Source organism: Idiotropiscis lumnitzeri, chromosome 3, assembly GCF_059441095.1.
Source record: "Idiotropiscis lumnitzeri isolate Australia: NSW breed Sydney's pygmy pipehorse chromosome 3, RoL_Ilum_1.0, whole genome shotgun sequence".
In the NCBI taxonomy this organism is placed as follows: Eukaryota; Metazoa; Chordata; class Actinopteri; order Syngnathiformes; family Syngnathidae; genus Idiotropiscis; species Idiotropiscis lumnitzeri.
The window spans coordinates 9,167,455-9,179,287 of record NC_142393.1 but is presented as its reverse complement, the minus strand read 5'-3'; the positions used below and the strand labels follow the sequence as shown (position 1 = coordinate 9,179,287).

Genomic DNA, 11,833 nt, shown 5'->3' with positions numbered 1-11,833 from the left:
GCAGTTTGATTCATCCCTTTTTATTTCCTCATAACGATTGTTTGAATAATTCCTGAAAAGCCGTTTTTCTGGCCTACTGCGTCTCCCTTTAGCTGTTTCACCAAATTTGTTGTGTTTTACAGCCATATGACTAATTTTTAAAAGTGGATGTCCCATCTGTAGCCACTTATTTCCTCTGCTATAAAGCTTGTCGCTTGTTTGTGGCATGCATGCGATTCACATGGTCGCTGTGTGACTCTCTAGTTGCGTAGTCTATTGAGACCGGAGCTATTTATGTCCAATCATGTTAGTGCCCATGTTAGGGGATCTGGAGTGACTGTCTTGGTGTTGACAATCCCATGCCTTTGTCCTTATAAAGAACTAGAAAAGTGTTGCAGACCACAGTGTGCTGTCCCCACGGAGGATTGGATGACAACTGCCAACCGGTAGAGCACTGACACCGAACCTTTGAACATCTTAGGTCAAACATTTAAAATTAAACTGAATCTGAAGATTGACATTTGAAATGAAGCTCTTGAGCTTTTCACATAGGTGTCAGATTTACCAGAAGCAGTGTTAACACCTTTTTTTTTTTTCCATTTGTCCGTACATAGTAGAAGTTAGAGGCCTGCTAGTGAGGTTGCTAGCTTGCTAGTGAGGTCCTGCTAGCACGGGAGAAGTAGTCAGAAAAAAATAATGGATGAAATAGGGATGATGTGAATGTTGATGGCGTTTTACACGCTATATGAGTCACGCATTTGTGTAAATGCAGTTACAGGGAGCGCACCACTTGATGTCAGCAGTTAGCTGATGTCAAGACAAGCTTAAGTGCTGTTGGGCTCGCTGAGAGGCTATAGGACAAGGGAACACGTTTGTGCTGCTATAAAATAAAATAAAAAAAGTCCCGCTCAATTATCACGGGTAGACTGATAATCTTATCCTTTACTGTGTTTAATTGTTACTACTAATGGAAAGGAACTTCATTAATAAATAATGAATAATTGTTTATGTCAGGGACTAAGGGACCAAGCTAGTAAATTTGAAGCTAATTTCCACCTCAAGTCCTTATTAAATTGGTTTTAAATGCCTAGTACAATGATAGGTACATTATTTGTTTTGAATAATATATCACTGACAACAAAAACAGCTAAAAAATTAGTTGAAATTAATAGCTGGTTGAGACTTTTTGCCAAATGTTTCATTGATCCATCAAATATAACGTCACACATACCTATATATAGCTATGACCGTTAATGGCAAAAATGGACACCAGCAGTTTTGATCATCTGATGTAATTGTACAATTGTGTGTGATATATTTGACAAATAGTTTAATGGTGACGTTTCTGGCTGATGAAAATTGTGCAAGGCAGTTGTCATTTGTCGCTAACATCCCCATACGTCATCGCTTCCTCACTGCTTCACTGTGACAAATCTGTGATTTGCCAAATATTTTTGAGGAGAAGAATTCGTCAAGCTACACAGCTGTAAATATTGAGGTTGACGCGCTTGGTTATGATTGATGTGCTGGAAAGGTTGAGGAAATGTTCGTGCGCTCAACTGACCAGCCCTGTGTGATTTTCCCCCCATTATTATTATTATTGTTATTATTATTATTATTATTATTATTATTATTTATATTTATATTAATAATAATAATAATAATAATTTATTGCTAATTAATAATTTAGAAAAATTAAAACTAATACTTTGTAATAATAATAATAATCATCATAGTAATCATAATAATCATAATAATAATACATTAATAAAAAAGTGTGATTTATTTAGTAGGGTTTAAGAATATTTTAGTGTCTTCAAATGACACCCCTGCCCACATCAATTGCACAACTCACTCACATTTAGTGCATTGACAAAATATGGGTTAGTCAATACTGACAGGTCTTCTTTTTTTTTTGTGTGTCTTTGGAGAAGGCTCTAAAAATGATGATGGTCTTCAATTCATTGGGGGAGTAGCATGGCAGTGACTGATTCGAAGAGACCAGATGAATGTACTTTGTGATGTCAGTGGTCTGACTGGTGACACCGTTTGCCCGTCTCCGTCCATCATCCAAATAAGCTCTCGTGAGGGTCCTGTCAACGTCATTCCGTCCCACCGGCCCGTGTCCTGCATAGCACAGCTGCACCGTGGAAGGCCTGGTGAATAAACAACACACCATCGATCGGCTCCGCTTCCTCTCGTCACCAAATACGTTTGTAAAGTCGCTAAGCTGGTGTGTGCAGTGTGGAAGAGCTCGAGTGGTGCTTTCCCCGCCATCAATGGGAAGCCCGGCAGCAGCAGAGGAGTGTGTGAATGAATCTGGGGTGTGGCGCCACAAGCTGCAGGCTGTTACGCAAGCTCGGTCTGATGACTCATGCTGGATGTTATTATCACACATTGCAGTTTAAGGAGGCACGTTTGCCACTGTGCATTCCAGTGACACAAAAGGTAGCCCGAGACCAGTGTGGCAGGGCTGGAGTGACGCCTATGAGATAAAAGGGATTTGCATAGATAACAACAATATGCAGTACGCTATCAACATTATGTAACTGATTTCATTCAGATTTATTCAAGCGGTGCGTGATTAATGGCTAAGCTTGAGTCTCTCTCTCACTCCCACACACACACACACACACCCCCACACACAGTACATACCTCCTATATAATTGATTTATATATATGTAATTCATTCATATTCATGCATGTCATGAAATGAGGCACCAGCTCTGTCACAGAGCTGCGGCAACAATGCGATGCTTTTATAACCTCTTCCCAGGGCTGTCTGATTTATAGCGCTATAAAAGGAGTCACAAAATCCTCGGTAGAGTGACGACTAGCCGGGATGCATCGCGGATGAGGGTGTTAACCTCCCTTGCCATCTTTGTGCCACCCACGCAGGAAGGCCTCAATTGACGGTAACTGTCTTTCTGGCTTCTCATATCACGTGGTGTGAAAAGATGTCACGTGGCCTACTAAAAATGAAGAAATATATAAAGCATTTGTTAGCTGCGGGAATAATTTCTATGCTGTTTGATCGACGCATTATTGAAGCAAAAATGAGCTTTACAATAATGGCAGTTGGATAAGCGCCAACTTTGGTTGAGAAAGGCTGTTTGAGTTGACATAAATACGCAACGAGGAAGTGGGAAACGACACAAAAAGAGAGTGGAAGGCCTGCGAATTCAGCGAGAACAGACAGAATATTGTATCGTGACGCTCCAACCCACTTGTGGTGCTGAGAACACTGAAGTACTGTCTCCGCACTGCCTGGACATAATGGCCCACACAAAAGCGAGCCCGAAAGACCAAATTTGCAAATTCCACAATAACTATTCATTGATTCAAATGAATGACGATGATTGTTTTGCTTGATTGTACCACTGGAGCGTTTATCTATTTTTACCACTTTCCAAAGGGCAATTGGCGCAAGAAATATACCATTCAGATCATTTGTCCACCTCGATTCAATTTGTAACCTAAAATATTCAATGTTTATAATTGTCACTGTTATTTCTCTCTTCCTGAATGGCTTTTACATCTCGAAAGGGTGAAAAAGACTTCTTTGAACCTCCAAGATTTCCATATAGGACTATTCTCTTTTCAGCAGCTAAATTTAAAATGTCGAGTGCCATATATCCTTTTCCAATTCTCGCGTTGTGAGACAGCACGGTATAGTTCCCAGAGCTTCCTCTCTCAAGCTCAGACCACATGACAAACCTTTGTGTAATGTACCGTTCCGTTCAAAAACACCAGTGCTCCCTTTCATCCGCTTGGCAACAGACTCAAGTGCAAACACACAAATTTGTTCCTGTGCACTTGTGAGCTCAGTCTACTGTAAAGCGGCGGATGGTGGACTTGGCCCTGAACGGAGACTTCTGGTCGCAACAGATGGGCGGATCGCTCCACCGCTAGGATTCCACGTGGCTCCGCTTCACACACGACCTATATTCTCTTGGACTAAAGTCACACTGAGCGTACTCTTCGGAGGGCATCTTGTGCATTACCCGACAAGGACATTTTACTCAAGGGTTCGTTTTTGTTTTGATACAGATGGGGATGCAATGTGGCCATTGGAATATTGCGGGCCATGATGGATGTCTTCACATTTAATCTTATAGCGTGGTGACAAAATCACACACATAGTTTATCCTTGTACAACCTCTAAATGTGTCCTGTCCGTGTTGGGGAATGGGGATCTGACTCCGGATCTGTTTAATCCATCACACATTTCGGCAAGAATGAAGTCATGAAAATCTCAAATAAAAGAGATTAAGCCATCTCAATTCCAATACAAGTATAGATGATTCGATGACAGCTGAGCTATTGCAAGCACCGAACGGAACCGTTAAAAGTATTCAAGGAACTCCATTTTGGGCATGTCAGCTGCCATCACGACTCGGAGCAAACACGGAAGCTATCCCGGTTATCCAACAATGTCATAAAGAGGAAAATAAAAAAGACGCCACATCTTTAAAAAAAAAAAAAAAAAATGTGTGATGTCATCGCTCCTCAGTGTCATGACATCAGCGATGTTAACCCTGACATGAATATCGGCTGTACCAAGCAAAGCCGTTTCTCTAAAAATGTCTGGCTATTCATAAAGTTGAATAAACATATTTCTATTCCAAGTGTTGAGCAATTCAGGAAGAAGCAGCTGTGAACATATTGTCAACCATCCAGTATGCTAAGCATGCTCTTTTCACCGCAGCAGATGTGATTGCGAAGCAGCTCCGACTGGCTTCTATATCACATAAACACATTTCAAATGGGCCTTGACACTCATCTGAAATCCCATCGGCCTCATGCACATCTGCTTCCGCAACCAAGAGCGCTGAGCTTGCACATTTGGTATTGGAAAAATGCTTGTGGATCACAGGTTTAGTCCTCTCTTGTATCTTCCGACCACAATTAGAAGTGGACGCGATCCAATGCCAATGTTGATGCTAAATATATTTAATAGTCACCACAATGTCAGAATGAACAATGAATAATTCAAATTGAGGAGAAGCGACATGGTCCTAAAGCCGGATATATTCTAATAATTGATGGCGGTCAATTGTCTTAATCAGTTATATAAATTAATTGACAGTCGGGCAGCTCACCAAACAAAGATATGAGAACAATATATGATTCCAGTCCTAAAGACTTTGCAGTGGCTCCAGGTCAGCTAAAGAATAGATTTGACCATTATCCCACGACTGGTCTATAAAAAACTGAATGGCTTCAGTTCATGTGAGGTCAGCAACCTCGGGTCCAATAGTGGAGGCCAGAATTCCAAACAAACATTGTGCGTCAGCAATTAGCTGTTATGATGCATGCAAAAGGAATAAGATGCCAACATAACTGAAGTTAGCCGCAAGTGTACATAAATGCTTTAAAATCCCGAGTAAAATCTATGCTTTTTTTTTTCTACCCCCATAATTTGAATAATTGTTTCGATAATCAAGTTTTCCAAAATTGTACATTCTTTTAGTAATTCTAGTGGACTACTTTTTATTTTGCTGGACGTTCTCCCCAGACCTGTATGTGCCCTGCGATTGGCTGGCGACCAATTTAGAGTGAGCCTGATCACAAATGCGGCCTGCAGGTATGTGACTTGCCAAGTTCAGTCTTGCAGGAAAAGCCCATCACTCAATCGCTTTTGTTATTCACACCGTGATGTGTTGCCAGGCATGCCCATTCATGCGCCGTATAGCAAAAGTTGAAGACTGGAGTTAAAGGCCGCTCTAATTTTCAAAAACGTATCAGTACTGAAGATGGAACTAATACAGCATTAGCGCATCATGTAAGTTATTAAATCCTAACGGAGAGTTGTTGGACAATTAACTGCCTAATAGATCATAGAACAGCATATATTGTCACTTCTGCATAATATTGACATGGAAAGCAATTAGCTGCTGTACATTACTTTTTTCTCGAGTACCTGTAATTAGGTAACACGAGAAAACACTGCCAATAAGACACCTGAGAAGCAATCAAAATCAGAGACACGAGAGCATAATCAAGTAAAAATATACAATATATTTGTTATATAAACTTGTACAGAATACTTTGGACATTTTAGTTAAACATACACTATACATAAGGGTCAGAATCAGGTCACTGTTCGATCCTTCATTATTCTTGAGAAAATGGCTCCCCCATCACAATTGACTGTATGTACATCTTTACAAACGTAGCAACCAAAAGAGCCCTTTGATGCACACGGCGCAACCATGACGTGATAGAGATGCTTACAAAAATCCCTGAAAAAGAGCTCTCGGTGAGGTAAGAACACGTTAGTCCAACTTTCACTCATTCTCATGTGTCAGTCTCGATCGTTAGCTCGGAGGCCTGAGGGGCAAATTGACAGCTAATTAATTATGCGGCATCACGTTTCCCTTAAACGTCATGGTGCCGGAGAGGGAGGCGATCCGGACAAAATACGGTTGGGAGTACAAATCGAGGGAAGTAAGTAATCATGTTACACTTGTGTTAAAAGATGCCCAATCTTGGTCCAGTTAGCCAAGGTCAGTTTCATTATTTCAGTTTGGAAATGTAAAAAAAAACATTAAGATCTGTAGGTATGAGTTGGAACACAGTCATGCAAATCAGTCTTCTGTGATTGACAAAATGAAAAGCAGTGTCATATGCGTCAAATGTCATTTTGCCACTTACATTTACCTTGTGAGAACATTCTGACTTACAACATAAGCCGCTGGCTTCTGTGGCGTTTTTTTTTTTTCCCCCGAATTGCACAACAGCTGAACAGACAACGGAATTAAGAAGTTGGACAGAAATTCAAGTCCGGATGACTGTTGTAGCTTATTTTCCCTCCGTTGCACGACATTCTGATTGACTCTATTAAGACCATTGAAGCGGCAGTCGTTACTAATATAAAAAAAAAAAAAAAAAAAAAAGTTGGGATAAAAAAACAAAACAAGTAACAAGTCTAAGAGCAATCTCAACAGAAACATTTGAACATGTTCCGGCTATTATGGCGGTACGTGACCACGTATGACTGTCACGTCCTGATTAACACGTTTCTCCTTGTGTTACGTAATAAGGCATCAGACACCGACTCGAATATGGCTTGCCCTCTGCCAAAGTTACAGAGAAAACAGGAAGCTGACAAGCGAAAAAACAAGTGCCACCAACGTTCACGCGGAGTCCAGTGTGTCCAGCTGAAAGACGTTGTGATTGGTTGGTGTGGTGAAGAAGAGTCGCTCCTCGCTGGTGGAGCGGTTGTCGCAGGGACTGTGCAGCCCCAGCGTCCGCTCAAAGTCCAACAGCTGGCCCATGAAGTTAAAGTTGGGGGAAATGTTGGACTTCTTTCTCTTGACAAAGTCGTAGGCGTCGTTGAGCGACATGTTGAGCCTCTGCATCAAGTAAGCCACCGTGACGGTAACAGAGCGGCTGATGCCAGCCAGGCAGTGGACCAGGATGCCGCACTGCTTGGACCGAGCTTCGTCTGCCAGGGGAAAAAGAAAGTCGGCGTCAGCAAATTTTGCGCACTCTTCGGACTTTCTCATGAATATTTTCATTCATCAACGTGACTCAAGTTGAGAAAAACAATCGGCTCGTTGGCACAATGACGCCATTATAACCCTCGACGGAGGACAGAAAAACCTCGAGACTTATTCTGGGAATTTGTCCGCTATCGAAAAGAACATGCGCCAAATATCCGGTTGATTCCAGACTAACTTGTGACCCTGCAATCAGACGCAACACAGAGAGTGGAAGTGCCACTTCCTTCCTGGTTCTCGCCCTGAACCTCTCGTGAAACTGACAAACAAGCTGTGGTTTCGACGTGCTGCTTCTCAGTACCAGTGCATCCCCGTTTCAACTATTTGGCAACATTTGGCAGACTTCACATGTGGTCGCAGCATAAACCGACACTTACTGAGGAATATAAAATATTACGTTCCATCCTACAACCAATTATCATTCAAAAAAAAAAAAATGTAACATGCCTGAAAACTTGGCCTCACTCTAAAAAGAAAACGCAGATTGTAATCTGTTTTGTAAATATTATCTTTATTGGAATGGGCTACTCTCGGCTGTTTGGATGCCCATCCCTCGTTAGTACAAAGCATTTTCACAGCTTGACAGACGGTGTCATTGTTTGTCAGCTTTGGAGAAATGTTAAACCAAATATTAGCTTCTGTGCTATACAAAGTTACTGCGAGATAAGATGGCCTCTCTCTAGCGACGTTTAAGAATTTCCTGCTATTGTTACACTCGGAAAGTAGTAGTCATGGCAACAGTGTATCCAAAATTTGCTGTAATAGCTAATGTACGAAAACAACAAAGTTCCTCTTCAATGTCTGACTTTTTTTTTTTTTTTTAAATCAGAATTCAAGAAAGGCATCAGGAAAGATTCCGACAACTTTTAAAAACAAAATTTGAACATGATAGTCCTGTTGCGGATTTTGAATCGATCATATTCTATCTTAGTGCTCCGCCATATTTGATATTATTGCAATATTCAACATGTGACTAAAGCGAGGAGCAACTCTTCTTATTTTGTGTTAGACTCTCTAGTACTGTCCACCTCATGCACTGGTGTCAAACTCAAGGACCGGGGGCCATGTCTGGCCCTCGACCTCATTTTAAGCGGCCCGTGTTGTTTCTAGCATATTTTATTCACTTTTAACAACATTAAGATATGAGATGTTGCCATTTATTTATTACCAATCCTCGCCTTTTAAAATAAATTGAACAATTGTTGAACAAACAATTACTGACTGGCTTCTGATTTAAAAACTGGCTTTCCATCAATTTGTTGTGTGTATGTGATAAAGTAAGGTGATCATATTTAACAACCCTCTGAGGAAAACCATAACTACGATGAGGCCCCGTCCACAAAAATGAGTTTGACATCCCTGACCTCTTGGATGGTGATGAGCATTGAAGGTCTGCTGATTGGTCAAAGTTCGATAAATGCATACAATTCCATTTCGATGACATTGAGCCGAAACTTTCAATAATCAGTTTCACAATTAGGTAAGTTTCATTTATTTTTTTAAATGTGTGCTATTTTTCACTCTTGGGCGGGTTGTTATTATTATTTATTTATTTATTTTTTATAAATTATTGACCATTCTTGAGTGTTGAAAATGGCTTCTGCTCCTTGACGATGATTTTAAGGGTCTCCAGAAAAGTCATCATTTCGAAGGCACTTGGGTGGTAATTTATTGCACGTCTTTGCGATATGCATTTTGCGTGCGCCATTATCATGTTGACACTATTTTTGATACATTTTGCACCCAAATATACACCGGAGTCCACTCCAAAAAAATAAAAAGATAATTCAGTACGCAAGGGATAAGCAACAGTGTAGGAATTACACAGCTGATAAAGACTCATGTTTTACATTTAAAAATTTATGATTAAAAACACTGAGTTGATTTAATTGTAACAAGAAACGTTTATGTCATTCTGATAAGTAAACTAAATGAAAACAGACCATTTTTTTGGGGGGGAGTGGTGGGGTTGCATATGCACACTCACCTATAAACGATATTGCCTCGGGGAAGAACTGGGAGAGATTCTGACTCCAGTGGTCCGAAATGGGGATCTGTTTATACCTGAAGCGTCCGTCATGTTCAAACAAGTTTGGGAGATTGGGTGTGACATTCAGGATGTACTTAATGTTGTATTGGCCCAGCACATCGAGGTTGGTGGAGTCTTTGGCACAGCCCAGGTAAAGGTAAGGAAGGATCTGGACCGGGAAGGCAGGCTGATTGCTGGGGAGGGGGCTCTCCTCGGGATCTGTGGCGCTGCTGGGTTCTCGGTCAGATTCCCCGTCTGAACAGTCCGAACTGATCCGCAAATTTCCAAAACCCAGAAAGGAGAGCGGAGGAGAGGAGCTAGGACAGGAGCTGTCGAGGAGCGTCTCACAGTGTTCTGGGTACTCAGTGTGGAATTTTACAAAGCCACCTGGAGGAGAGCAAAAACAACACACATGAGGAAAATCAGCTTCCTAGTCTAGAGAATGAAAAAATGATGTCATTTCAGTGAATAAAGTAGCGGCATTGGAGTGAAGCGGCGTAGTACACAAGTAGATCCGGTTCCCTTAAGAGACCATTCATGAAATGCATGCCTGCTCCAGCACAGCAAAACACAACGTAGCCATTTTGGAATTTTAATTGAGAATCTCAATGGCACACTTTGGAGCTACAAGCACACACTAAACTGTTTGGGTATTTCGAGGGGTCGGATAAGACCACGACCAATATACATTATGAACAAAACCAGAAGTCGCTTTTTAAAAAGTTTTAAAAGCGCAGGAAAACTTTTCGCGTCTCTTCAAACAGAGCAAGGACCAAAACAAATCAGCCTCCGCGTTAATGACGCAATACTATTACTACTATTAGTTTGATTCGAGGTTGATGAGTGACATAGAGCATGTTTGCGTTCTAAAGTTAACACGAGTTAACTCTACACTGCAAGACACACAGCTCAGTGTTATTTGTCGTGCCGAGTAACTTATTTCGACACCTACCTTCCAGGTAGTGCGCTTTGCAGCCGTCCTCCCAGAGTTTTTGAAGAAGCAAACCCAAAACGGACGACGGGGTGCCGCTGTCCGGCCAGCTGACGGTGCTCTCGTCGTACAGAACCACTGTGTCCGTCTGACATCGCCGCGTGAAATTCTCTTTGTCCTCGTTGTTGGGAATGATGGTCCGAATGGGGATGTTGCCCTTCTTGAACCTGCGGAGCATCAAGCCCGGGATGGCCACGCTGATGGCGCCCTCGATGTGAGACGACTCGTACAGCTCGTGTGCGCGGCAGTCGAGCAGGAGCACCGAAGTGGCGCCCGATTCCAACTCCACTTGCAGCCATTCCACGCTCTTACTCGCCGTCGCATCAGACATATCGCGCTTGGTGTCGAGTTCGGGTCGCAGCGGTGGCTTTCCTTCTACATGCTTTTATTTCCCCCGCGGCGACGCACTACATTTTACCCGCAAACTGGGAGCCCCGCGGCTGCGACGAGCGTTCGGCTTGGCGCATGAGCTGAGCGGAGAGCTTTTCCCCCTTTTTTCCGCTTCGCCCTTCCCATCAAGCGGGGAGAGCGAGCCTTCCACGAATGCACCGACGGCGAAGCGTGTCCGCCTGAACCGGCGGTTATTGTAAAGTGAATTCTTTCGATCCCAAAAAACAATAACAAATGTTTGTCAACTTCAGCTCCGCATCGTACCACACTTGGGTTTTCTCATTCCGATGCATGACAGCAGAGCAACTCCGGAGGGAGGAGTTTGCTCCCGACGACTTTAAAGTCGTAGCAGGAAGAAGTTAGGTAACAATTATCATAAACTCACCTTTAAACTATTTTGTTCTTCAATTGTATATATATATCTATATATATATTCAAAAATCAGCAAATATGAAATATAACGGCTACATTACGCCGCCGACTCTGTGTGATCTATATCTTTGCTGCTGTAACACCTCAAATTTCCCCATTGTGGGACTAATAAAGGACATCTTTATCTTTATCTTTGATTATTTTCTATATTGATTCTTGCACGTGATCTTAACTTTACAGGCATTTTTCTCTCTCAAATTTCTTAAAACTGCCCACAAACACCAACAATCCAGCAGTGGTGGTTTGTAAGGCCCAGGGATAACTTGAGCATGGTGTTTTGTAGATGATGTGCTAAAGTTGTACAGATAATATGGCACAATATGTGCAAAGTATGCAAATTATTTTTTAAGTAAATCAAACTGAGTTAACTGAGTTAAAATATTTAACTGAGATAAAAAAAAATATTTCCTGAGTTAATGCTTTAATTTTGACAGCCTGAACATTTTTTAAATAATTAATCATGAAAAAATTCAGTGGTTAATTGTAATTAATCACATATTTACTATT

At 41.6% G+C, this 11,833-nt stretch overlaps 1 protein-coding gene across 1 annotated transcript; it reads right to left on the bottom strand.

The window, feature by feature from the left end:
* Positions 1 to 6,524: 6,524 nt before the first annotated feature.
* LOC148339780 (dual specificity protein phosphatase 7-like) lies at positions 6,525 to 11,193 on the bottom strand. Its single transcript, XM_088292046.1, has 3 exons — positions 10,466 to 11,193; positions 9,472 to 9,900; positions 6,525 to 7,429 (listed from the first exon to the last, which is right to left on the bottom strand). The coding sequence occupies exons 1-3, from the start codon at positions 10,833 to 10,835 to the stop codon at positions 7,119 to 7,121; spliced, it is 1,110 nt and encodes a 369-aa protein (XP_088148172.1). The 5' UTR covers positions 10,836 to 11,193; the 3' UTR covers positions 6,525 to 7,118.
* Between the last annotated feature and the right edge of the window lie 640 nt (positions 11,194 to 11,833).

Coding starts and splice junctions, on each gene's coding strand:
- LOC148339780 (XM_088292046.1), bottom strand. CDS start 10,835: ATGTCTGATGCGACGGCGAGTAAGAGCGTGGAATGGCTGCAAGTGGAG. Junction 9,901..10,465: donor CAAAGCGCACTACCTGGAAG/GTAGGTGTCGAA, acceptor GCTCTCCTCCAG/GTGGCTTTGTAAAATTCCAC. Junction 7,430..9,471: donor CGAGGCAATATCGTTTATAG/GTGAGTGTGCAT, acceptor TTCCCCTGGCAG/ACGAAGCTCGGTCCAAGCAG.